This window comes from Pseudopipra pipra, chromosome W (assembly GCF_036250125.1).
Source record: "Pseudopipra pipra isolate bDixPip1 chromosome W, bDixPip1.hap1, whole genome shotgun sequence".
NCBI classification, from domain to species: Eukaryota; Metazoa; Chordata; class Aves; order Passeriformes; family Pipridae; genus Pseudopipra; species Pseudopipra pipra.
The window spans coordinates 33,360,706-33,387,952 of NC_087580.1; the positions used below are offsets into that span (position 1 = coordinate 33,360,706).

The following is a 27,247-nucleotide window of genomic DNA, read 5'->3' on the forward strand; positions in this document are numbered from 1 at the left end:
GCCCCAAAAATCAGGAGCTTCCTCTGAGCCAGGTTTCCATAACTGAATCACTGATGGGATATTTATTTTGATAAGTAGCTGCACAAAACTATTCATGTAGGCAATGAAAGAATCAGCTTAATAGAATATATAGAAGGTGTTGTCAATGGAAACAAATGGAGAAAAATTGTTGAGATTAAAAAAAATAAAAAAAAAAAATCAAAGGTCTGTCAATGCTGGCCAGGAAGCCTTCAGCAATTATCAAGAGTTCTGTTCTGCAGAGGTTTCAGGTGTCTCCTAAATTCCACACTCATGGCTTCAGGCCATGACTTGCCAGAGCAGTGCCAGAGCTGGCCACTGCCCAGAGATGCCCTGGGGCAGCTCCAGTGCCCAAGTGGGACAAGTGGCCCAGGGTGTGTGGGAGCCCTTTGGAGCAGGAGCTGGTGGGCAGGAAGGGCCCATCTGGGGAGGGTCAGGGAATCCCCCCTGCAGCCCTGCTGCCCAGGCTGAGGAGGGTCCTCTCCAGCCCACAGCCCATCGTGTGCCCTCGGGGGCTGCGCTGCCGGGGCTGTTCCCGGGCACTGACTGGGGAATCTCCCGGGGTGCCCCGCGCGAGGCGGGGGCGGGGCGGAGGGCGGGCAGGGGGCGTGGCCGCGCGCTGATTGGCTGCGGCGGGGGTGTCTCCACCCGCAGCGCGCGAAGGGCGCCATCTTTGGCGCGTGGGGGATTCGGGGTCGGCGGCCCCGGGAAAAGCTGCGCTTGGGTGTGTGAGCTGGGGGGGTCTGCGGGGGGAGCGGGGTCTGGGGATCCCCTCGGGGGCTGCGGGGAGCGCGGCTGGGGGTGGAAAGGCTGGAGGGCTCGGGAGGGTTTAGCAGAGGAGTTCGGGGGTTCCCGAGGAGATTTTGAGGGGTCCCTGAGGGGGTTCGGTGTCCTGAGGGGCCCCGGGGGGGGGGAGGTTGAAGGTCCCTGAAGGGGTTTGGGAGTCTCTCAGGGAGTTTGGGTTACTGAGGAGATTGGGGGCTCACAGGTGGGCTTGGGGGATCTCTGAGGGGGTTTGGGGGTCCTGGGTGGGTTTTGCAGGGATGTTTGCAGCAGTTTTTGTGGTCTCTAGGGGGTTCCAGACGGCTTTGAGTCTCCCTTAGAGGGACTGGGGGGTCCCTGAATGGGCTGGGGGGGTCCCAGGTGTGTTTTGTGGGTCACTGAGAGGGTTTAGGGGGTCCAGGGTGGGGGGATGAGGTCTCTTAGGGGATTTGAGGGGACCTTGAGGAGGTTTCAATGGGTAGAGGGGTGGATTTCTGAGGGGATTTCAGGGGTTTTGAGGGGATTTTGTGGAGTCCCCTAAAGCCCAGCAGTGGGTTTGGTGGGTCCCCAAGACCCCAGGGGAGAAGTCCTAGGGATGCTCCCCAAGAATCGGAGGGGGGAGATATACTACATGCGGGTAAGGGGATCCCAGTGCCCCCAGAATATCCAAATAACCTCCAAGTGACCCTCAGTATAGCCCAGTAACCCCCCAGTGACCACCCAGTGTGTCCCAGGGAGCACCCAGTTACCCCCAGTATGGCCTGGTAGCCTCCCAGTGTCCCCCCGTGTGTCCTGGTATCCCCCAGTAACTCCACAGTTCTCTGCCAGTGACCCCCAGTGTGCCCCAGTTCCCCTCAGTCCCTCCCAGTGCCCTCCCAGAATCCCTCAGTAACCCCCAGTCCCTCCCAGTGCCCCCTGGTTCCCCCCAGTGTGTCCCAGTATCCCCCAGTAAACACCCAGTGCCCCCCAAAGCCCCCCAACTGTCCCCAGCGTGTCCCCAGATGCCCTTGGCCTTTCTGTGAGGGGGGGGTGTTTTGTGCTCAGAGGGTTCAGGGGGGGCTCCTGGGGTGAGATGGAAGGTTGGGGACATTAGGGATGGGGTTTGGGGACAATGGGGACAGTGGGGAGGGGTTTGGGGACAGTGGAATTGGGGGTGTCAAGGGGGGAATAATGGCCATGGAGAGGCCCTGGAGATGCTAGAGACACCAGGGGGGTCTTCAGGTGTCAAGGGGGGAATTAGGGACACCAAGAGAGCCTTGGGTTCACCAAGGTGGATCTCAGGATTCACCTGCTCATATTGCAGCCCCTCCTCTCCCCCACCAGGTGCTATTAACCCTTCCCAAATGTCCTCTAACCCCCTTTTTCCCTTTAATCCCCTCCCCCCACAGATCCCTTTGACCCCCCAATGCCCCCAAGACCTCCTTTAATACACCCAAAATCCCCAAATCCCCACCCAAACTCCCCCCCAGATCCCTTCAAATCTCCCCCAGCCCCTCCCCCCAAATCCCTCCTAACACCCCCAAAGAGGGATCACCCAGCACCCTGGGACAGGAACACAGTGGGCTGTACTGGGGACACTGGGCTGTACTGGGAGGGCACTGGGGGGGCCTCAGGTGTCTCACGACAACGTGGCCCAGCTCCAGGAGAGATCTGGGGAGCAGTGAGGAGGTACTGCTCTGTACTGGTCTGTCCTGATCTGTACCCCCAATCCCCAAAGCCCCTCCCCAGCTCCCCCAAGACCCTCCCACACCCCAAAGCCCCCCAGGCCCCTGACTTGGTCCTGCTGCCCCTTGAGCATCTGCAGCTGCTGCAGAACCAGGCATTTCATCAGCAAATGTGCAGCTGACACCAAGCTGGGGGTGTGTTGATGTGCTGGAAGGCAGGAGGGCTCTGCAGAGGGACCTGGCCCAGCTGGATCCATGGGCTGATTGCAAGGGGATGAGGGTCAAGCAGGCCAAGGGCCGGGTCCTGCCCTTTGGGCACAAGAAGCCCCGTCAGCCCCCCGGGCTGGGGCCAGAGTGTCTGGAGAGCAGGCAGGCAGAAAGGGAGCTGGGAGTGTGGATGGACAGAAAGCTGAAGAGGAGGCAGAGTGTGGCCAGGTGGTCAAGAGGGCCAATGGCTGGTGGCCTGTGTGAGGAAGAGTGTGTCAGCAGGAGCAGGGAAGTGATTGTTGGGCTGGAGTGAGCGCTGGTGAGGCCACCCCTGGAGTGCTGTGTCCAGCTCTGGGCCCCTGAGTTGAGGAAGGCCCTGGAGGGGCTGGAGCAGGAGCAGAGAAGAGCAGCGAGGCTGGGGAAGGGAGTGGAGCCCAAGTGGTGTGAGGAGAGGCTGAGGGAGCTGGGGGTGTTGAGGCTGGAGAAGAGGAGGCTCAGGGGAGACCTCCTGCCTGTCTGCAAGTCCCTGCCAGGAGGTTGGAGCCAGGTGGGGGTGGGGCTGTTCTGCCAGGAAGCAGCAGTAGGACAAGAGGGCTGGGTCTTGAGCTGTGCCAGGGGAGGTTTAGGTTGGATATTGGGAAGCAATTTTTTGCTGAGAGAGTAATCAGGCCTTGGAATGGGCTGGGCAGGGAGGGGGTGGAGTCAGCGTCCCTGGAGGTGTTGAAGGTGAGAGTGGATGTGGCCTCAGTGCCATGGTCTGGGAAGCACGGCGGGGTTGGATCCAGGGTTGGACTTGATCTCGGAGGTCTTTTCCAACCCAGCTGATTCTGTGATTCTCTGATTCCCATTCCTATGGCAGCACATGCTTGAGGCTCTATCCCCAGGGTGATAGAGATGTCTGTCCATATCTATCTCCAAGGTTAGTCTGTAAATGTGTGGTGTTAGAAAAGCAGGCTAAGTTGTGGGCTGGTTATAGAAGGAGAAGGAAGCCCAGAGGCCAGTGCAAGCAGGCAGCCCTCAGCTTGCACCTGATGTCCCCTCCCTGCAGGTTCCTGTCCTTGAGCCCAGGCCCTGAGGTGAGGCTGAGAAGTGGCGTGGAGGTGAGCCCAGAGCTGTCCCTGAGGTGAGGCTGAGAATAAGTGCAAGGCAGAGGTGCTGCTGAGGAAGGAGAGCCCCGTGGTGAGGAAGAAGGGAAACTGTGAGTGCCCATCCCCGAGCAGGTGCTGTGTCCATCCCCTGTGTGCCAGGTGAGCTGGGGCTTTGCTGCAGAGCTGCGGGCGCTGATTTGAGCGTCTCCAAGTGCTGAGATGGTGGGCACCCAGGAACACAAACTGTGCCTGGCCACGGAGCCTGCAAGGAGGAGCAGAGAGAGCCGTGGCAGTGTGGGAGTCCAGGTTGTCCCTGTGCCTTCCCCTGCAGGCCCTGGCTGTCCCTGCTGGGCCCCTGTCCATCCCCATCAGGTCCCTGCCCGTCCCCCCTGGGCTGAGCTCCCCCCAGGAAGTGTTGTGGAGCTGAAGCTGCTGCCATCCCCCCCTGCAGCCACTGCCCCAGCCAAGGGAGCAGCAAAGGCAGGGCCAGGAGCAGAGGCAGCAGCAGGGGAGCCCTGGGGGGGCCGGGAAGCTCTTGTGTGGGTCAGGAAAGAGGCGCTGGGCACGAGGCCAGGGCTGTGCTGAGCAGGCCCAGCCCTCACATCCCCCCAGCCAACGCCGGCTGCCCGGGGGGCTTGGGAGGGACCCCCAGCCCGTGTGCCCTACACTGAGCTGGCAGAGAGAGAGCCAAGGGACAGGGCCACGGGCAGGGCCACGGGTGAGGGACAGGCAGGGCCATTGCAGGGCCACGGTGAGGGCACAGCCTGTGGCAGCAGAGCTGCCCAGGGCCGGGGGCAGCCGGGGGTGTTGGGACCAGCCAGTGCTGGGGCCGAGCAGAGCAGGAGGCCTCTTGCAGACCCCTGGAGCAGCCTCCTACTTGCCAACCCCGCCCTGGTGGGGTGACACTGTCCCCTCCCTGCAGGACACTCCCCCAGAAATCTTCGTGGGGGCCTTTTGTGTCTGTTGCTGGTTGCTGATTGATGCTGGGGACCTGAGGGAGCCTCTGCAATCCCATCCATGGGGCACAATCTCCTCTGCAGAGCTTGACTCCCTGCAGACTTTGCAGGGAAGTCTGTGCTGCCAGCCCAAGTATGTCCCGACCCCCCGCACTCTCCCCAGGATATTTGGGACGAGTTCCCCCTTCCTGGGTACCCACAGGATGGGGGGGAAGGTGCTTGTTTTCCTGCTGTTTGTGTTGCTGCTCCGCCCCTGTCCCTGCCCTTCCTGCCGCTGTCGGGTGAGTGGAGCGGCCACGATGGGAAAGGGGCGAGAGAAGCGACTCAGGAGCCTGAGACGGGGGAGAGGAGAAGGGGAAGCCTGGACCGTGGGGACCTCTGGGATCCCTGGGACAACAGAGTGGAGAACGTGGAGAGGGGGAATGTCTGGGAACACGGCACCCGTAAGGCGAGAGTCACAGGAGAAGGAACCCTTTGGACCCCCAACACTCCCAGCATCCCTCAGTGGGACCCCCAGCATCTCAGACAGGGGAGACCCTCTGAACCCCAGAGGGTAGAGACCAGAGAGGGGGAACTTCTGGGAGAAATGTTTTGGCTAATCTTCATATTTTGGAGTATTTTTAGCTGAATTTCAACTTTTTGCAGTTTGAGGGACTAAGGGTCTTGCTATTTCTGAAAATTTTTTGCCTGAATGTCAGTGGTTTGGGTTTTTCTGAGCTGAATCTTGGTGTTTTGGAGGTTTTTATGGACAGAGGATGCCCGGTGAGTTCTAGAGATGGACTTGGGCAGGAGGAACCCCCAAGCCAACGCGCTCAGCCCTTGTTTTCCCCCTCATCAGGATTTGTCCTTCCCAAGGCTTGGGCAGATGGAGGAGGAGGCTGCGAGGAAGAGGAAGATGCCTTGGGCCCCCCAGGCAGGTGAGGAGGCAGTCAGTGTCCCTTTGGGCGGGTGTTGTGCTGGCTCTGTCAGCCGAGCATGGCCCCGGCTGCAGGACAACCCCGCTGGCGCCGCCGTCCTGCCGGGGCCGGAGTTGGGGGGATGTCCTTGGCCTTCCCTGTGGGCCGGAGGCAAATCCCCTGCCTGTCCTTCTTGCTTCCTGCCCCAGGCCCCGAGCTGAGGACGGAGAGCCCGGAGGACAAATCCCCCCGTGAGACCCTGGTGGGAGAGGCCGTTTTGAAGGGCTCCCCGGCGCAGGAAGGCAGCGGGGAGGGAAAGGGCCAGAGATCCCCCCGCAGGAGGGGCTCCAAAGCCATCCCAGGGTGCTCTGAGGAGGAAAGAGCCAGCCTGTGCTGGGAAGGCGGCCTGAGCTTGAGGGGGAGCTCTGAGCTGGTGGTCCCTGAGCAGCCTCCCAGCAGGGAGAAGCCCCTCAGGTGCTTGGAATGTGGGAAGAGCTTCAAGAACAGCTCCTACCTGATCCGACACCAGCAGATGCACACTGGGGCACGTCCCTACACGTGTGGGGAATGTGGGAAGAGCTTCAACCAGAGCTCCCACCTGTTCAAACACCAGTGCGTCCACACTGGGGAACGGCCCTACGTGTGTAATGATTGTGGGAAGAGTTTCAGTGACAGCTGCAGCCTGATCCGACACCTGCACATCCACACTGGAGAACGGCCCTACATGTGTGGGGAATGTGGGAAGAGCTTCAGCAGCAGCTCCAGCCTTATCCAACACCTGCACATCCACACTGGGGAACATCCCTACCTCTGTGAGGAATGTGGGAAGAGCTTTAGCAACAGCTCCAACCTGATCCAACACCAGCACATCCACACTGGGGAACGTCCATACCTCTGTGAGGAATGTGGGAAGAGCTTTAGGAACATCTCCAGACTGATCCAACACCAGCACATCCACAGTGGAGAACGTCCCTACCTCTGTGAAGAATGTGGGAAGAGGTTTCACACCAGCTCACATCTCCTCAGTCATGAGTGGACGCACACGGATGAGAGGCCCTTCCGCTGCACCGACTGCGGGAAGGGCTTCAAGCACAACTCCACCCTCGTCACCCACCGGCGCATCCACACCAAGGAGAGGCCCCACAAGTGTGGGGAATGTGGGAAGAGCTTCACCGACAGGTCTACCCAAAGCAGTCACCAGCGCCTCCACACTGGGGAACGGCCTTACAAATGCTTGGAATGTGGAAAGAGCTTCACCAAGAGCTCTAACTTGACCAGACACCAACGGACCCACCGGTAAGCGAAGCCCTACCAGTGCCTCGACTGCAGGAAGAGCTTCGGCCGCTGCTTCCACCCCAAATGAACCCCCTGATGGTGAGGCAACCCCTGGAGTCCAGTGACTGGAGGTCCATCCCTTTTGACTACAAAGGGCCTATCTCCTTTCACAAGGGCAGCCTCTTCCAACAGAACCCTTCTTGGAGGGGTGTGTGGAGATTCCTGCCTTGGCTGGGGACCCCCCAAGGTCACTGCTGGAGGTTGAGAGCAGAGATCTCCCCACGAGCATTGGTCTGGGGGAGTTCCATCCATGTCTAATTAAGAATTATTGCTGTTGTGCCAGCTTGAGTAGAATTGCTTCAACAATTGCTTTGTTGTAGAGCACTGTCCTATCTTATCCTGTACTCCTGGTAATTTTAGTGTTTCTACTGTGCAGTAAATAATTCTGATGAAGATGTTTTGTCTGATCATTTGTATCCCTAAATAAATTCCTTTCTATCAACAGATCTGATTTGCCATCATTAAAGCTGGAGGACAAAAATGATTCAGTCACACCTCTGTAATTCCTCTGAACTGAAAATGTTGGCATAATTCAAGGCTGAGATTGGATCCAGCAGCCCCCAGCACCACACAGGAAGTTGGGAGCTTGGGGGGCCAGCCCCCTTTGCCAGCCCCTCTGTGCCCAAAGACCCCCATGGGACCGTCAGACCCACCAGACCCTCTTTTCCACCCTTTTCCCTGTTTCTCCCATTTTCCCATTGTCCCCTTAATCCTAATTTTTCCCCCTGAACAGTTTTTGGGTCCAAATCACCACTTTTTGCTCCCTCTCCTGTGGGTGCTGAAGGAGAAAATGAGGCTGCACACACAGAGTTCCATTGCAGGACTTGTCTGCCCATCTTTCCAGTGTCCCCCTTTCATTGGGGTTCCTTTGGAAACAGCGCCTGGGCTTTGTCTTTTAGTCCACTGGAATTCCCAGCATGGCCCCAAAGCAGTGCCCTGATCCCACACATTCCCCTCCCCTCATGTGCTGGCTGTGTTCAGCCACCACAGAAAAACACAGGCTAACATGCAGAGCGTTCCAGGTGATTTCCACTTTGGCAAACAGCACTCTCTGGATGGAAAACACCAGTCAAGGCTAAAACACTCATTTTGGATCCTGATTAACTAAATGCAGCTGCTGCTGCCTTTTGTTGTTCCCACAGAAATTCTCAGGGTTCCTTTGCTTCCAGGAGGCCCCACATGTCACAATGGCCCCTGGATTCCATGAGCTTCCCCAGTCTCCAAAGGTTCCTTTAGTTCCATGAGGCCCTGCAGTCCCAAAATGCCCTTTGGATTCTTGGAGATTTCCCATTGTCCCAGGGTCCCTTGTGTTTCAGAAGGAGCTGCAGTGGGTCAGTGGCCCTTTGGTTCTGTGAGCTCTGCAGTGCTCCAAGAATCCTTGGGTTCCAGGAGAGCCTGCAGTTTCACAAGGAGCACTTGAATGCAGGAGGTTCTGCAGGGTCCCAATGGCCCCTGGATTCTGGGAGGTTCAGAAATATCTCAGGGCTCCCTTGGTTCCAGGAGGACACGCATGTCAGCAGGAACCCTTGGTTCCAGGAGGTTTGACAGTGTCCCAGAATTCCTTTGATTTCATGAGGCCCTGGATTGTCCCAATGGCCTCCTGATTCCATCAGCCCCCTCAATGTCCCAATGGTCCCTTGGTTCCATGAGTTTCTGCAGTGTCCCAGGATTCCTTTTGTTCCATGTGGACCTGCAGTGTCACAATGGGCCCTGAATTCCAGGAGGTTTCCCAGGGTGACAGTGCTGCCTTGATTCCATGAGATTGCCCAGTGTCTCAGGGCTCCTTTGTCTCCAGAAGGCCCTGCAGTGTTACAATGGTCCTTGGTTCCATGAGGTTCCACATGTCCTTGCTGGAACATGCGTGGCTGTAATGCTGCCCTGTCGCTGATAACGTCGGAACGGCCAGAGCGACACAGATATCAGACGTAGTCCAGGTGTAAGGTGAACAGGAAGCTGTTTATTGCTCTCAAGTGTTTCTTTTATACTCTTTGTACACTATCGTGCCACAACACAATTGGTCAAAAGTCTCAAGCATAAAAAACTGTAGACACTGCACACACCCTTATTGGTGACACTGAAGACACTGTGCATGCTGTGACATGCTATTGGTGACACTACACACATTTTGATTGGTGACCTTTGGTCTGGGCTGCATTACGTTTGTTCCGTCCGGCATTACAGTAAATATTTCCTAAAAGTTGTTTAAATTCCTCATCACTAATTGCCAGGCTGCTGACAGGTTCTCTGTCAACCCCGACATCAAGTAATGAGTGTTATCTCTTAGGAAAAAACAAGAAAGGGGGAGAAGAACAAATGTTAGACCTTGTGTCTGCTACAATTCACTTTCTTTAGGAACTTAGTCTTATTCCTACTCAAAGACTTGCTATTTATACCAATAACACTCACACACACAAAACTTTGGCTACTGGGGAGAAAAAATATTATTAATAATTTCTCCTGCTTTTGGCAACAGTTTATGGTACTTGTAAACCTTGGAAACTAAACCAACCAACACATGAAGCAACCATGCAGTGGCAGAGCTGACTGCTCTATACTGCAAACAGGAGCCAGCTCTCAGAAATGACTGATCTTCTAGAAAAGTTGTGTGATAACTACAAATTCCAAATGTTAGTGTTAATTCTTGTGCCTATGATACACTGGTAAAAATTTCTGAATTCACTAGAAAAATGTTCACCTTAGGAGTTTATAAGCTAACTCATTGCATAGAGCAGAAAAAGTCACCTGCAGTAACACCTGCTTTCCAGCATGGCCTGCAGTCCCCTCACAGGTAAAAGGATTGGAAGCATTCAGTTTATCAGCTGAAATCATCAGATGACACCACAGCAACCTCCATGTCCTTTGCAAACCTTTTAAGATCTCAAACTTAAGACAATATTCTGCCCTACAAAAATAAAGAAACCCTTTCCAAAATACCCAGTAAAAAAGAAAATTGTATGTCAGGTAACAATATTTTTCAAACCAATGAAGAGTTCCCTCACATATCTGAGAGCAAAGCTGAGCTCATTTAAAAATTATCCTGTATTTTGAACATAGAAAGCACTCTATAAATGATTAATATTATTACTACTGTTCATCATTCCATGCAGAGCTCTCACAGCAAAGTCAAAGGAAATTCTCTGTTACAAACAACAGCAGAGTCACACAAGTCTAAGATCACAGGTATGAGAATGAGATTAAACAATATATAACTATTAAAAATATTGTAAGTGAAGTCAGGTATAATCACAGGTAGCAGATTGAATATTCACATCTGAGTCCTCTACAAAACCTAGATAAGACAGAATTACAAAAACCCTAGAAAAGCAACGTTTTAATTAATTTTTTAAGGGAAGCTCCTTGGATTTACACATTTTTTTTTCAAGTTTTAAATGAGCTGTTAGAACTGAAATGTTATTAAATCTGAAAACCGTTTTCCAGTCTCCCATATTTCCATGATGTGCTCTAAAACGTGTGTGTGCAGCACATTTCAGTCCTGCTCACAGGACATTTTACCACAGATGAGGGATCTGGATTTTCTTCTAATTTGGGGATTCCTATAAACAATCTCTGATTTACTTACAGTACAAGTCCACACAATTCCATGATTTTGGTGTTCACAGAGTGGCACAAAGGGTGTTTTCAGTGATTCTTCTGGTAACACATGACAAACTTATTTTCTGAGGTTTTGTGGAGGGGGGGCAGTTTTGTAAAACTCTTTAGCAACCTGCCTTGTAGCCCAGTTCCTTATTGCTCAAATTCTCCCTGGATGACACCGTGCCACAGCACCAGAGCACCCGGACAGACTCCAGCAGGGTGAAGGTGGAATGGTTTCATGGAGCCTGATGGATTCAGTTTGGATTTCACTGAAGTTTACACAAGCCCCAGACCCTGTTTTAGATACAGCAATGAAGGCAAAACTTCTTATCCTGCCAGAAGAACCACCACATTTCACACATTCCACACACAGAATCCTGCAGGAGCAAAGTTCTTTTGTCTGACATTACTCTGATGGACCCAGGCTGCTCAACCAGCACCAGAAAAATGCATCTACATTCCTTGAACTCAGCTCTTCAATTGTACATCAAACCCTCCTTCTGCACCTTTGTGAAACTGTCCCTGGGTGTGATTTGGGAGCAGATACAACCCAGCATACCTAGATAGCCTCATCTCCTCGGATGGTAAGACTGATGGAGATAGACAACAGGTTAGCAAAGGCATATAGTGCTTTTGGAAAGCTTCATAAAAGAGTTTGGCAAAACAAATACCTGAAGAAAAGTACAAAGATCAGTGTTTACAGAACCATAGTGCTGTCTACTCTATTATACGGATCTGAATCATGGGTCATCTACCGCCACCACCTGCGTCTCCTAGAACACTTCCGACAACGCTGCCTCTGCACAATCCTAAACATCCACTGGTCAGATTATGTGACCAATACATCTGTTCTAGAACAAGCAGCAGTCACAAGTATTGAGGCCATGTTGCTGAGAACACAGCTGCATTGGGCAGGGCACGTCTCCAGGATGAAGGACCAACCACCCCCTCCCTAAGATCTTGCTTTATGGTGAACTTACCACTGGCTGCCGCATGAGAGGAGCCTCGAAGAGAAGATACAAGGACTCCCTGAAACAACATCTCAGCCTTGGCCATATTGATCAAAATATAACTGGTCTACTCTGACCTCCAGTCGGGAGGCCTGGAGACACACCATCTATAACGCTGCTGTCTCCTTTGAGAACGCAGCAGGATCACCCTCGAGGAGAAAAGACAACGCAGAAAGAATCTTGCCTTGCAGAATATACCATCTAAGGAGTCTTTCTGCTGTGCCTTTTGCAATTGGATATGTCTGTCTCGTATTGGTCTCATAAGTCACCAGCGTGCCTGTAACAAACGTGGATAGAGCCTTCCTAAATCATCGTTTGCAAAGCCTCGCCATGATGATGATGAGCTGGAGCAAGGTGGGGGGGGATGTGTCACTTCTCTACGACATCACATGCTCCCTGTGACATCACACCTCCCCTATGACATCACATCCATCATATGATATCACATCTCTCCTGTGATATCATATCATCCCTGTGACGTCACATCCTCCCTGTGACATCCCAGCTCTCCTGTGACATCACATCCTTCCTGTGACATCACACCTGTCTGTGACATCACATCTCTCCTATGACGTCACATACACCATATGACATCACACCCTTCCTGTGACATCACAGCTCCCCTGTGACATCATAGCTGATGTAACATCCATCATATAACATCACATCTCTCCTGTAATACCATATCATCCCTGTGACATCACACATTCCCTGTGACATCACATCCTCCATGTGACATCACATCCTTCATGTGACATCACCACTCCCCTATGATGTCACATCCATCATATCACATCTCTCCTGTGATATCATATAATCTCTGTGACATCATATCATCTCTGTGACATCACATCCTCCCCATGACATCACAGCTCCTCTGTGACATCACATCCTCCCTGTGACATCAGAGCTGACATCATGTCCATCATATGACGTCACAACCTTCCTGTGACATCGCATCACCTCTATGACATCACATCCATCATATGGCATCACACCTCTCATGTGATATCATATAATCCCTGTGACGTCACATCCTCCCCTGTGACATCACATTGTCCCTGCAACATCAAAGCTCCCCTATGACATCACATCCTTGCTATGCAATCACATCACCCTTATGACATTACACCTCCCTTGTGACATCACAGCTCCCCTGTGACATCACACCTAACCTGTGACATCACATCCGTCCCTGTAACATCACACGTCTCCTGTGACTTCACATCCTTCCTGTGACATCACATCTGTCCTAGGATGTCACATCCATCATATGACAACACATCTCTTCTGTGATATTCTATCATCCCTGTGACATCACGTCTTCTCCTCTGACATCACATCCTCTCCATGACATCACACCTCCCCGATGACATCACATCCTCCAATCTGATATCACATCCTCCCTGTGACATCACAATATCCCCTGTGACATCACATCCTTGTTGTGACATCACATCTCCCCATGACATCACATCTCCCCTATGACATCACATTCTCCCTGTGACATCACAGCTCCCCTATGACAACACACCATCACATCACAGCCCCCTGTGACACCACAGCTGACATCTGTCCATCATATGACATCACATCCTTCCTGTGACATCACATCTCTTCTATGACATCAGATCCATCATATGACATCACAACTCTCCTGTGATATATCATTCTTCTGACGTTACGTCCTCCCCTGTGACATCACACCTTCCCTATGACATCACACCTCCATGTGACATCAAAGGTGACGTCACATCCATCATATGACATCACATCTCTCCTGTGAAATCATATCATCCCTGTGACATCACATCCTCCCTGTGACATCACAGATGCCTTATGACATCACATCCCCCGTAACATCACATTCTTCCTGGGACATCACATCTCACCTATGATGTCACATTCATCATATGACATAACATCTCATAGAAATATCACAACTCCCCATGACATCGCAGCCTCCTGTGACATCACAGCTGACGTCACACCCATCGTTTGACATCACATCCTTCTCAAGACATCACATCTCCCCTGTGACATCACAGTTCCACTGTGACATCACACCTGCCCTGTGACATCACATCTCCCCTATGAGGTCACATCCATCATTTGACATCACACCTCTCCTGTGATATCATAGCATTCCTCTGACATCAAACCTGCCCCATGACATCAGATACTTCCTGTAACATCATAGCCCCCCCATGACGTCACATCCATCACATGACATCATGTCTCTCCTGTGATATCATATCATCCCTGTGACTTCACAGCTCCCCTGTGACATCACACCCTCCCCTGTGACATCACACATCTCCTGTGACATCACATCTCCCCCATGACATCACATCCATGATATGAAAACACATCCTTCCCGTGACATCACAGCTCCCCTATGACATTACCTCCTCCCCTGTGACATCACACCTCTCCTATGACATCACATCCTCCCCGTGTCATCACATCCTTCCTATGACATCATATCTCCCCTATGACATCACAACCATCATATGACATCACATATCCCTTGTGATATCACATCCTTATTGTGACATCAATGCTCCTCTATGACATCACATCCATCATATGACATCACATCCTTTCTGTGACATCACATTTCCTCTATGACAGCACACCTCCCCATGACATCACATGTCCCCTATGACATCAGATCTCCCCTGTGATGTCACAACCATCATATGACATCACACCTCTCCGGTGATATCATATCATCCCTATGATGTCACATCCTCCTCTGTGACATCACATCCTCCCCATGACATCACAAAACAACCATATGACATCACATCCTTCCTGTGACATCATAGCTCCCTCATGACGTCGCATCCATCATCTGACATCACATCTCCCTTGTGACATCACGTCCACCCTTTGACATCACAATGTCCCCTGTGACATCACATCCTTCCTGTGGCATCACATATCCTCTATGAAGTCACATCCATCATATGACATCACATCTCTCCTGTGATATCATATCATCCCTCACCTGATGCAACTTAAGGCCTTTTCCTCTCTTCCTGTCACTAAAGGCTTTGCAGAAGAGACTGACTCCCACACCCACTAAAACCTCCTTTCAGGTCATTGCAGAGAGCAATGAGGTCCCCCCTGAGCCTCCCCTTCTCCACACTCAACAAGCCCAGTTCCCTCAGCCGTCCCTCAGCAGACATGTTTTCCAGAGCCTTCCCCAGCTCCGTTCCCTTCTCTGGACACGCTCCAGCCCCTCAAGGGCCTTTTGGCACTGAGGGGCCAGAACTGGACACAGCACTCCAGCTGGGGCCTCCCCAGTGCCCAGCACAGAGGGGCAATCAGTTCTCTGCTCCTGCTGGCCACACTCTTCTCCACAAAGGCCACGATGCCCTTGGCCTTCTTGCCCCCCTGGGCACACTCTGCCTCATATCCAGCCCCTGTCAAGCAGCACCCCCAAGTCCCTTCCTGCTGAGCAGCTCTCCAGCCCCTCTGTCCCCAGCCTGGAGCGTTCCAGGGGGTTGTTGGGACCCAAGGGCAGGCCCTGACACTTGGCCTTATTGATCCAGCCTGTCCAGAGCCCTCTGCAGAGCCTTCCTGCCCTCCAGCACATCCAAAATCAAACACAACATGGTGTTATCCATGACTTTCCGGAGGGGGCACTCGATCCCCTGGCCCATATCATCCAGAATCACCCAGATCATCCAGAAGCAGCCCCAACCCTGAGCCCTTGGGAACCCCACTAGTGACTGGCCCCACCTGGATTTCCTTCCATTCCCCACCACTCCCTGGCCCATCAGCCACTTTGTCACCCAGCAAACAGTTCCCTGGGCAAGCCATGAGCAGCCAGTTTGTGCAGGAGATGCTGGGGGAGATGGTGCCAAAGGCTTTCTGGAATTCCACAGAGACACATCCCAGCCTTTCCCTCAGCTGCTGAGCGGGTCCTTTGTCAGAGAAGGAGATGAGGTTGGTCAGGCAGGACCTGCCTTTCCCAACCCCACGCTGGCTGGGCCTGATCCCCTGGTTGTCCTGCCCGTGCCATGGGGTGGTACTGAGGAGGATCTGCTGCATGGACTTCCCTGGTCCTGAGGTCAATGGGACAGGCCAGGAGTTCCCCAGATGCTCCTTTTGGCCCTTCCTGTGCATGGGCATCCCATGTGCTTGTTGCCAGTCAGCTGGGACTTGTGCAGTTGTGCAGCACTGCTGGGGAATGAGTGAGAGTGGCTTGGCCAGCTCTTTCTCCAGCTCCCTCAGGACTCTTGGCTGTATCCCATGTGGGCCCAGGCACTTGGGGGGGTCTCACTGGCAGAGCAGGTCACTGACCATTTCCTCCTGCATTGTGGGGGCTTCACTCAGCTCCCCATCACCAGCTTCCAGCCAAAGCCTGCCTGCCAGGTGTCCAAGGGGTCAGTTCTGCTGCCCCCTCCTTCCTTCCCCCACAATGGAAAACTCCCTCATTTTGGGTCCCTGTGCCCCAGATGGTTCCAACCACCACCTCACCCACCAGTCCCACAATCATGGAATGCTTTGGCTTCGGAGGGGCCTTCAAGAGCATCTCAACATCCTCATAGAAAAGAATTCCTTCCTACTATTTCCTCCAACCCTTCCCTCTATGCATGTGAAGCCACTGCCCCTTGTCCTGTCACTCCAGGCCCTTGTCCAAACTCTCTCCATCTTTCTGGTTGGCTCCCTTCAGGCACTGGAAAACCACAATTAGGTCAGCCCAAAGCCTTCTCTTCTCCATCTTCAACAATCCCAGTTTTCTCAGGCCTGAGATATTTCTGAACCTCCCAGAATCCAGGGGCCATTGGGACCCTGCAGAACCTCCTGCATTCAAGTGCTCCTTGTGAAACTGCAGGCTCTCCTGGAACCCAAGGATTCCTGGAACACTGCAGAGCTCACGGAACCAAGGAGCCACTGTCCCACTGCAGCTCCTTCTGAAGCACAAGGGACCCTGGGACAATGGGAAATCTCCGAGAATCCAAAGGGCATTTGGGGACTGCAGGGTCTCGTGGAACTAAAGGAACCTTTGGAGACTGGGGAAGCTCATGGAATCAAGGGGCCATTGTGACATGTGGGGCCTCCTGGAAGCAAAGGAACCCTGAGATTTTTTGTGGGAAAAAGTTAAGGCAGCAGCAGCTGCATTCAGTTAATCAGGATCCAAAAGGAGTGTTTTGGCCTTGACTGGTGTTTTCCATCCAGAGAGTGCTGTTTGCCAAAGTGGAAACCACTTGGAACACTCTGCATGGTAGCCTGTGTTTTTCTCTGGTGGCTGAACACAGCCAGCACATGAGGGGAGGGGAATGTGTGGGATCAGGGCACTGCTTTGGGGCCATGCTGGGAATTTCAGTGGACTAAAAGACAAAGCCCAGGTGCTGTTTCCAAAGGAAACCCAATGAAAGGGGGACGCCGGAAAGATGGGAGGACAAGTCCCAAAATGGAACTCTGTGTGTGCAGCCTCATTTTCTCCTTCAGTGCCCACAGGAGAGGGGGCAAAAAGTATTGGTTGGGACCCCAAAACTGTTTTGGGGGAAAATTGGAGATTGAGGGGACAATGGGAAAGTGGGAGGAACAGGGAAAAGGGTGGAAAAGGAGGGATAGTCTGGCAGGTCCCACAGTCCTATGGGGGTCTTTGGGCACAAGGGGGTTAGGAAATGGGGGGGCAGGCCTTGAGCTTCCAACTTCCTGTGGTGTGCTGGGGGCTGCTGGATCCTATCTCAGCCTTGGATCATGCCAACAGTTTCAGTTTAGAGTAATTACAGAGGTGTGACAGAATCACTTTTGTCCTCCAGGTTTTACTGATGGCAAATCAGATCTATTGATACAAATGAATTACTTAGGGTTACAAATGATCAGACAAAAGATTTTCATCATAATTATTTACTGCACAAAATACACACTAAAACTACCAGGAGTACAGGATAAGAGAGGACAGTGCTATACACTAAAGCAATTGTTGAAGCAATTCTACTCAAGCTGCCACAAAAGCAATAATTCTTAGAGATGGATAAAACTTCCCCAGACCAACGCTTGTGGGGAGATCTCTGCTCTCAACCTCCAGCACTGACCATGGGGGGTCCCCAGCCAAGGCAGGAATCTCCAAACATCCTCCAGGAAGGATTCTGTTGAAAGAACCTGCCCCTGGGAAAGGGGACTGGCCGTTTCTGGTCAAAAGTGATGGAGTGACAGTCACTGGACTCCAGGGGTTGCCTCACAATCAGGGGCTTCATTCAGGGTGGAAGCAGCGGCCGAAGCTCTTCCCACGGTTGGGAAACTGGTAGGGTTTCTCTTTCTCTTACCGGTGGGTCCGCTGGTGTTTGGTCAAATTAGAGCTGTCGGTGAAGCTCTTCCCACACTCCCCACACTTGTAGGGCCTTTCCCCGGTGTGGATGCGCCGGTGGGTGACGAGGTTGGAGTTCTGCTTGAAGCCCTTCCCGCAGTCGGTGCAGCGGAAGGGCCTCTCATCCGTGTGCGTCCGCTGGTGCAGGAGGAGACTGGAGCTGGTCTGAAACCTCTTTCCACATTCCAAGCACTTGTAGGGCCTCTCCCCTGTGTGAATGCGCCGGTGGGTGACGAGGTCGGAGTTCTGGATGAAGTCCTTCCCACAGTCGGTGCAGCGGAAGGGCCTCTCATCCGTGTGCGTCTGCTGGTGCCTGAGGAGACTGGAGCTGGTGTGAAACCCCTTTCCACACTCCAAGCACTTGTAGGGCCGTTCCCCAGTGTGGATGCGCTGGTGCGTGAGGAGATCAGAGCTGTCCCTGAAGCTCTTCCCACACTCCCCACACGTGTAGGGCTGTTCCCCTGTGTGGATCTGCTGGTGTCGTATCAGGTGGAAGCTCCTCCTGAAACTCTTCCCACATTCCAAGCACTTGAAGGGCTTTTTTCTAGAGGGAGGTTGCCTCTGGACTACGAGGTCAGAGGTCCTGCGGAAGCTCTGTCTGCCTTCCTGGCACAGGCTGGCTCTTTCCTCCTCAGAGCACCCTGGGATGGCTTTGGAGCCCCTCCTGCGGGGGGATCTCCGGCCCTTTTCCTCCCCGCTGCCTTCCTGCGCCGGGGAGCCCTTCAAAACGGCCTCTCCCACCAGGGTCTCACGGGGGGATTTGTCCTCCGGGCTCTCCATCCTCAGCTCGGGGCCTGGGGCAGGAAGCAAGAAGGACAGGGAGGGGATTTGCCTCCGGCCCACAGGGAAGGCCAAGGACATCCCCCCAACTCCGGCCCCGGCAGGACGGCGGCGCCAGCGGGGTTGTCCTGCAGCCGGGGCCATGCTCGGCTGACAGAGCCAGCACAACACCCGCCCAAAGGGACACTGACTTCCTCCTCACCTGCCTGGGGGGCCCAAGGCATCTTCCTCTTCCTCGCAGCCTCCTCCTCCATCCGCCCAAGCTTTGGGAAGGACAAATCCTGATGGGGGGAAAACAAGGGCTGAGCGCGTTGGCTTGGGGGTTCCTCCTGCCCAAGTCCATCTCTAGAACTCACGAGGCATCCTGTGACCATAAAAACCTCCAAAACACCAAGATTCAGCCCAGAAAAACCCAAACCATCACAATTCAGACAAAAACTCCTCAGAAATAAGAAGACCCTCACCCACCCAAACTGCAAAAAGTTGAGATTCAGCTAAAAAAATACTCCAAAATATGAAGATTAGACCAAAAAAACTCTCCCAAAAACAAACTGGGGTGTGGGGGCAGCCTGGGAAACCAGGGCTTTGCTCCCTCGGCTCTGCAGGGGCTTCCCAGGGGCTCTCAGCCTCCTTTGGGCATCCCCTACTCCAGCGTGGGCACCTCCCGGGCTGCAGGGGGGTCTCTGCTCCATCCTGGACTCATCCACAGGTCACAGGCCCTTCCGCTCAGGGTCACCCAGAGCTCCAGCTGGTTCCGTGGAGCAGTGATCCTCTGGCCTTCTGCCAGTGCAGGGACCTTGCTAGGGCTGTTCCTCGAGGTTCTCTGGCCCCCTGCCAGCCCAGGGCTGTTTCTCCAAACCACCAAACCACATGTGCCAAACGCCCTGGTTGGTCAGTGCCGGCTGGGGGAGCGGGCACTCAGTGAGGGGATGAGAAAACTGCACCCGGGGCTGGGCTGAAAGAGGCTTCAGCACCACTTCTGATGGCCCACGGGCAGCATCTGGCTTCTTCCAAACAGAGAGATGGCACTTGTTCCTCTGCAGGGAGTCAAGGGCAGCAGGGTGACTCCTGCATGGATGGAGTGGCAGAGGATCCCTTGGGTCCCCAGGATGGATCAGCACTCAGGGATACAAACTGACCTTGGGCTCAGGATGCAGCTGCCAGCACAGATTTCCCTGCAAAGTCTGCAGTGAGTCAAGCTCTGCACAGGAGATTGTGCCCCATGGATGGGACTGAAGAGGCTCCCTCAGGTCCCCAGAAGGAATCAGGAACCAGCAAAAGACACAAAAGGCCCCCCCAAAGAGGTCTGTGGGAGTGTCCTGTAGGGAGGGGACAGTGTCACCCCACCAGGGCGGGGCTGGCAAGTGGGAGGCTGCTCCAGGGCTCTGCAAGAGGCCTCCTGCTCTGCTCAGCCCCACCACTGCCTGGTACCAACACCCCCGGCTGCCCCCGGCCCTGGGCAGCTCTGCTGCCACAGGCTGTGCCCTCACCGTGGCCCTGCAATGGCCCTGCCTGTCCCTCACCCGTGGCCCTGCCCGTGGCCCTGTCCCTTGGCTCTCTCTCTGCCAGCTCAGTGTGGGGCACACGGGCTGGGGGTCCCTCCCAAGCCCCCCGGGCAGCCGGCGTTGGCTGGGGGGATGTGAGGGCTGGGCCTGCTCAGCACAGCCCCGGCCTCGTGCCCAGCGCCTCTTTCCTGACCCACACAAGAGCTTCCCGGCCCCCCCAGGGCTCCCCTGCTGCTGCCTCTGCTCCTGGCCCTGCCTTTGCTGCTCCCTTGGCTGGGGCAGTGGCTGCAGGGGGGGGATGGCAGCAGCTTCAGCTCCACGGCACTTCCTGGGGGGAGCTCAGCCCGGGGGGGGACGGGCAGGGACCTGATGGGGATGGACAGGGGCCCAGCAGGGACAGACAGGGCCTGCAGGGGAAGGCACAGGGACAACCTGGACCCCCACACTGCCAGGGCTGTCTCTGCTCCTCCTTGCAGGCTCCGTGGCCAGGCACAGTTTGTGTTCCTGGGTGCCCACCATCTCAGCACTTGGAGACGCTCAAATCAGCGCCCGCAGCTCTGCAGCAAAGCCCCAGCTCACCTGGCACACAGGGGATGGAGACAACACCTGCTCGGGGATGGGCACCTTCGCCTCTTCCCCACCACGGGGCTCTCCTTCCTCAGCAGCACCTCTGCCTTGCACTTATTCTCAGCCTCACCTCAGGGACAGCTCTGGGCTCACCTCCGCGCCACTTCTCAGCCTCACCTCAGGGCCTGGGCTCAAGGACAGGAACCTGCAGGGAGGGGACATCATGGGCAAGCTGAGGGCTGCCTGCTTGCACTGGCCTCTGGGCTTCCTTCTCCTTTTACAACCAGCCCACAACTTAGCCTGCTTTTCTAACATCACACATTTACAGACTAACCTTGGAGATAGATATGGACAGACATCTCTATCACCCTGGGGATAGAGCCTCAAGCATGTGCTGCCACAGGAATGGCAATCAGAGAATCACAGAATCAGCCACGTTGGAAAAGACCTCCGAGAACATCAAGTCCAATCCTGGATCCAACCCCGCCGTGCTTCCCAGACCGTGGCACTGATGCCACATCCACTCTCACCTTCAACACCTCCAGGGACGCTGACTCCACCCCCTCCCTGCCCAGCCCATTCCAAGGCCTGATTACTCTCTCCGAAAAAACTTGCTTCCTAATATCCAACCTAAACCTCCCCTGGCACAGCTCAAGACCCAGCCCTCTTTTCCTACTGCTGCTTCCTGGCACAACAGCCCCACCTGGCTCCAACCTCCTGGCAGGGACTTGCAGACAGTCAGGAGGTCTCCCCTGAGCCTCCTCTTCTCCAGCCTCAACACCCCCAGCTCCCTCAGCCTCTCCTCACACCACTTGTGCTCCACTCCCTTCCCCAGCCTCACTGCTCTTCTCTGCACCTGCTCCAGCCCCTCCAGGGCCTTCCTCAACTCAGGGGCCCAGAGTTGGACACAGCACTCCAGGGGTGGCCTCACCAGCGCTCAGTCCAGCCCAACAATCACTTCCCTGCTCCTGCTGACACACTCTTCCTCACACAGGCCACCATCCACTGGCCCTCTTGGCCACCTGGCCACACTCTGCCTCCTCTTCAGCTGCCTGTCCATCCACACTCCCAGCTCCCTTTCTGCCTGCCTGCTCTCCAGACACTCTGGCCCCAGCCCAGGGGGCTGACGGGGCTTCTTGTGGCCAAAGGGCAGGACCTGGCCCTTGGCCTGCTGGAACCTCATCCCCTTGCAATCAGCCCATGGATCCAGCTGGGCCAGGTCCCTCTGCAGAGCCCTCCTGCCTTCCAGCACATCAACACACCCCCAGCTTGGTGTCACCTGCACATTTGCTGATGAAATGCCTGGTTCTGCAGCAGCTGCAGATGCTCAAGGGGCAGCAGGACCAAGTCAGGGGCCTGGGGGGGCCTGGGGGGCTTTGGGGTGCGGGAGGGTCCTGGGGGAGCTGGGGAGGGGCTTTGGGCATTGGGGGTACAAACCAGCACAGACCAGGACAGACCAGTACCTCCTCACTGCTCCCCAGATCTCTCCTGGAGCTGGGCCACGTTGTCCTGGGACACCTGAGCCCCCCCAGTGCCCTCCCAGTACAGCCCAGTTCCCCCAGTATAGCCCACTGTGTTCCTGTCCCAGGGTGCCGGGTGATCCCTCTCTGGGGGGGTTGGAAGGGATTTGAGGGGAGGCTGGGAGAGATTTGGGGGGGGTGGTTGGATAGGAATTTGAGGGGGTTTGGGGTGCTTTGGATGCATTTAGGGGAGTTAAAAGGTGTGTTCAGAGGGCAAAGGGATCTGTAGGGGGAGGGGATTAAAAGGAAAATGGGGGTTGGTAGAAATTTTGGGGGGGTTAATGATGTCTAGGGGGAAAGAGGAGGAGCAGCACCACGAGCAGGTGAGTCCTGATACCCCCCTGGGGTTCCCAAGACCTTCTTGGTGTCCCTAATTCCCCCCTTAACACCCTGAGACCCCCCTGGTGTCTCCAATGTCCCCAGAGCCTCTCCATGCCCATAATTCCTCCTAATTCCACTGTCCACATACCCCACCCCACTGTCCCCAAACCCAATCCCTGATGTTCCCAACCTTCCATCTCATCCCAGGAGCCCCCACTGGACCCTCTGACACCAAAATCATCCCCCCTCCCTGCCACAGTCACAGAAATGCCAAGGGCATCTGGGGACACACTGGCGACAGTTGAGGGGCTTTGGGGGGCACTGGGTGATTACTGGGGGATACTGGGACACACTGGGGGGAACCAGGGGGCACTGGGAGGGACTGGGGGGTTACTGAGGGACACTGGGAGGGCACTGGGAGGGCCTGGGGACGAACTGGGGCACACTGGGGGGCACTGGCAGAGAACTGGGAAGTTATTGGGGGATACCAGGACACACGGGAGGACACTGCGGGGTTACTGGACTATACTGAGGGTCACTGGGAGGTTATTGGGATATACTGGGGGCACTGGGATCCCCTTACCCAGATGTAGTATATCTACACCCACCGATTTTGGGGACCATCCCTAGGACCCCTCCCCTGGGGGCTGGGGGACCCCCCAAACCCACTGCTGGCTTTAGAGGACTCCACAAAATCCCCTCAAAACTCCTGAAATCCTCTCATAAATCCACCCCAGGACCCATCGAAACCTCCTCAGGGACCCCCCAACTCCCCTAAGAGACCTCATTCCCCCCCCGGACCCCTTAAACCCTTTCAGTGACCCGCAAAACACACCTGGGACCCCCCAAGCCCATTCAGGGATCCCCCCAGTCCCTCTAAGGGAGACTCAAAGCCGTCTGGAACCACCTACAGACCACAAAAACTGCTGCAAACGTCCCCGCAAAACCCACCCAAGACTCCCAAACCCTCTCAGAAATCCCCCAAGCCCACCTGTGACCCCTAATCTCCTCGGAAACCAAAACTACCTCAGGGACTCCCAAACCCCTTCAGCGACCTTCAACCTCCCCCCCCCCCCCGAGTCCCCTCAGGACACCGAACCCGCTCAGGGACCCCTCAAAATCTCCTCGGGAACCCCTGAACTCCTCTGCTAAGCCCTCCCGAGCCCTCCAGCCTTTCCACCCCCAGCCGCGCTCCCCGCAGCCCCCGAGGGGATCCCCAGACCCCGCTCCCCCCGCAGACCCCCCCAGCTCACACACCCAAGCGCAGCTTTTCCCGGGGCCGCCGCCCCCGAATCCCCCACGCGCCAAAGATGGCGCCCTTCGCGCGCTGCGGATGGAGACACCCCCGCCGCAGCCAATCAGCGCGCGGCCACGCCCCCTGCCCGCCCTCCGCCCCGCCCCCGCCTCGCGCGGGGCACCCCGGGAGATTCCCCAGTCAGTGCCCGGGAACAGCCCCGGCAGCGCAGCCCCCAAGGGCACACGATGGGCTGTGGGCTGGAGAGGACCCTCCTCAGCCTGGGCAGCAGGGCTGCAGGGGGGGATTCCCTGACCCTCCCCACATGGGCCCTTCCTGCCCAACAGCTCCTGCTCCAAAGGGCTCCCACACACCCTGGGCCATTTGTCCCACTTGGCCACTGGAGCTGCCCCAGGGCATCTCTGGGCAGTGGCCAGCTCTGGGACTGCTCTGGCAAGTCATGGCCTGAAGCCAGGAGTGTGGAATTTAGGAGACACTTGAAACCTCTGGAGAACAGAATTCTTGGTAATTGCCGAAGGCTTCCTGGCCAGCATTGCCAGACTTTTGATTTTTTTTTTTTTAATCTCAACAATTTTTCTCCACTTGTTTTCATTGACAACACCTTCTATATATTCTATTAAGCTGATTCTTTCATTGTCTACATGAATAGTTTTGTGCAGCTACTTATCAAAGTAAATATCCCACCAGTGAGTCAATTATGGAAACCTGGCTCAGAGGAAGCTGCTGATTTTTGGGGCACCTTTCATCTCTCTAATTTTGCCTCTTTTCTTCTTCCTCTCCCTATTTTTGTCTTGAAAAAGCTCTCCAGGATGTGTGTGCCTGGGAGTGTTTTCACACTCTGAGCTGTGCCCTGTGCCATGGGACAGGGGACAAATGCACCTTCCAGAGAAATCTGCCCCTCCTGCTCACAGAAGCCCTCTGAGTGCCCAGGTGAGATGGTGCCCAGGCTGCTTTGCTGGTGTGGAATGAAAGGGCCAGGCCAGAAAGGCAGAGGAGGGTGATGGAGGAGACAGGGCCATTTGCAGGGGATGTGTGCGAGGCTGGGGAGATGAATGTCCCTGGGCCAGTGAAGGCTGTTCCTGGAGTCACCCCAGAAGTGTCAGGGCTCTGACAGGGCTCCAGAGGGCATCCTCAGTGCCCCTCCTCCCTCCACTTTTGGGGGGTCCCACTCCCCTCCCACTCAGTTTGGGGTCCCACCACCCCTTCTGTCCTCTCTGACCCCCCTTTTCCCACTGACCGCCCCCTTCCCACCACCCACTCACCCGAGAGCTCCTCGCCCGCAGCCGGGGGGGCTCCCAGCACCACCAGTGCCCAGAGAAGTCCCCCCAGAGAAGGGGTTGGGTGGGGTCCTGGGTGGGCTTTGAGTATGTTTAGGCAGTCCTGCAGAGCCTGTGTGGAGGTTTAGGGGGTTCCCAGCACCTTTCAAAGTGTGCTGGGTGCCTTATTGAGAGGTTAGTTCCCTCCCAGAGCCCCCCCAGAGCGGGCTGACAGGGGGGAACACAGGGGGGTCCCCATTCCCGATCCATCCCGGGGCCTGTTCTGCTCCCCCCAAACTCAGCTGCACCCCTTGGGATTCCCCCAAGCCCCTGCCCCACTGCCCCCCAATAACCGGGACTGGGGAGAACTGGGAAGCTTTCCTGGGATCAGGAGTGGCAGCAGGGGAGGGGGGGACACACGACCCCCCCAAAATCCTCACAGGGACAGGAGGGGTCCAGGCTGGGCCCGAGGCCCTGGGGAGGGGCTGCGGCCGCCGCCGGCTCAGGAGCTCTGTGGGGAGAGAAAAGGGGGTGACACCGGGGTGGGGGGTCCCCGGGGGGGCACAGACGCTCTGGGGGGACACACGACCCCCTGGGACCCCCCTCACCTTCTGGCGCAGGTAGAAGCCGAGCCCCAGCGCCAGGGAGACGAAGGCCAAGAGGAAGCCCCCGGCCCCTCCTTGGCAGCAATTGCTCAGGCTGATGGAGCCCGGCAGGGCCGGGGCCGCCGGCGGTGTCCGATCCCGGCAGGAAGCGGGGAGGGCCCCGGGGAGCGGCGGCGGCGGGCGGGGCCCTGGGGGAGCCGCCCCGAGGGGTCCCCGCCGCCCGTGGCACTGAAGGAGCCGCCCCGGGACGGGCCCTGGCGGGGGTCGCCAGAGAGGGGGGGCGAGCTCGGAACGGAATCAGCTCCGGAGAATAAACCAAGGAAAACCAAAGGGCCGCGCCGGGGGAGTCTGCGCCGCCCCGGAGCTGAAAGAGCTGCCCCGCGGGACGGGCGAGGAGGGGCGGCGGTGAAACAGTCGCCCGGGGTGTGGCGAGGGAGACAGGAATGGGATAAAAGAGAGAGAATAGAGAGAGAAATCGCTTTGTTTCCCCCCTCCCTCCCCACCCCAGCTCCCTTTTGTATACAGATAAAACCAGAGATCAGCATGTGCTTCTATTTCCCCTTTTCCCCTCAGGGGAACAAAAAACAAAAAAGAAAACCTTGGGAAAGAGGGGGGAAAGCCAACATTGGAAAACTATCTTGTCTGAGATAAGGTGTGCTGCCAAAGGAAACGCTGACACCAGAGGTGCCCCAGCGGCAGCAGAGCCCCCACCCTGCCCACTCACACACTTCAGCTCAACATTGGGGTTTTCCCCTCCCTGGCACTGCGCAGTCCAGCCCCTCCCTGGTCCCCCCATCTCCCTGCCCCTGCCCCAGCCCAGCAGAGCAGCACACTCAGGTCTGGCCCTGCCGCAGGACATGGAGGCCATGGAGCTCAGGGACAGGCCCTCTGGGTCTGCAATGCTCAGCACATCATCAGCTCAGGCAGCTCCTGCAGCCCCAGGGCCAGCCCCGCTCCCCAGCCCAGCAGCAGAGAATCGGCCCCGGGCTCCTCAGGCCCCATTTGCCATCTCCAGGGGCACTGGCCACCACCAGCACCAGCTGGAGCAGCCTCAGCCCCTCAACCCCCACAGTGGGACCCTGAGGGCAGCACACGGACTCCAGGGAGAAACCAGCAAGGCAAGGACCCTCTGGAGAGTCTGCTCCTTGGCCTTGTTCTTGAGAGCCCTGGAGAAGAAGAGCTGAGGCTTCAGGCTGTGCCCGGAGCAAATGGAGCCCCTTGTGTGGTGGAAAGAGTGCAGTGGAGCCCAGCTCATGCCAGCAGTGCCATGGCCACAGGACTGACCCAGCCCAGCCCAGGGACCAAGGCCCAGAGCACTGAGGCCTCAGCCGAGGCCCAGAAGGGGAGGGGGGCAGGAGAAAAAGAGCAGCTCTCAACAGGCCAAATGCTGCTGCTCCCTGGCACTGCTGCTGTGCTGGGACTCTCTTTCCCTGCCCCTCTGCACACAGGCACTGCCCTGCCAGACTCATCAGAGGTCTCAGAAGATTGAACTCAGAGAAACAAGTCACTGAAGGATCCTTGACTTTGTTTCAATGCATTCCTCATTTACACAGGCTCTGGGTCAAATTCAAGACGTA

The 27,247-nt window shown here is 55.8% G+C and overlaps 2 protein-coding genes across 2 annotated transcripts in view; one reads left to right on the forward strand and one right to left on the reverse strand.

Annotated features, from left to right (window-relative positions):
* The window catches only part of LOC135405259 (zinc finger protein 883-like), a 142,024-nt gene extending 123,032 nt beyond the window's left edge, over nucleotides 1–18,992 (reverse strand). Inside the window, exons 1-2 of the mRNA XM_064639924.1 lie at nucleotides 18,844–18,992; nucleotides 17,821–18,655 (exon numbers count right to left, since the gene is read on the reverse strand). Coding sequence (XP_064495994.1) covers nucleotides 17,821–18,655; nucleotides 18,844–18,895 — 887 coding nt within the window. The 5' untranslated portion in view covers nucleotides 18,896–18,992. The remainder of the gene's footprint in view (nucleotides 1–17,820; nucleotides 18,656–18,843) is intronic.
* Nucleotides 1–27,247, forward strand: part of LOC135405251 (zinc finger protein 11-like) — a 101,572-nt gene that overhangs the window by 33,979 nt on the left and 40,346 nt on the right. The window contains exon 2 of the mRNA XM_064639917.1: nucleotides 6,048–6,887. Coding sequence (XP_064495987.1) covers nucleotides 6,048–6,887 — 840 coding nt within the window. The remainder of the gene's footprint in view (nucleotides 1–6,047; nucleotides 6,888–27,247) is intronic.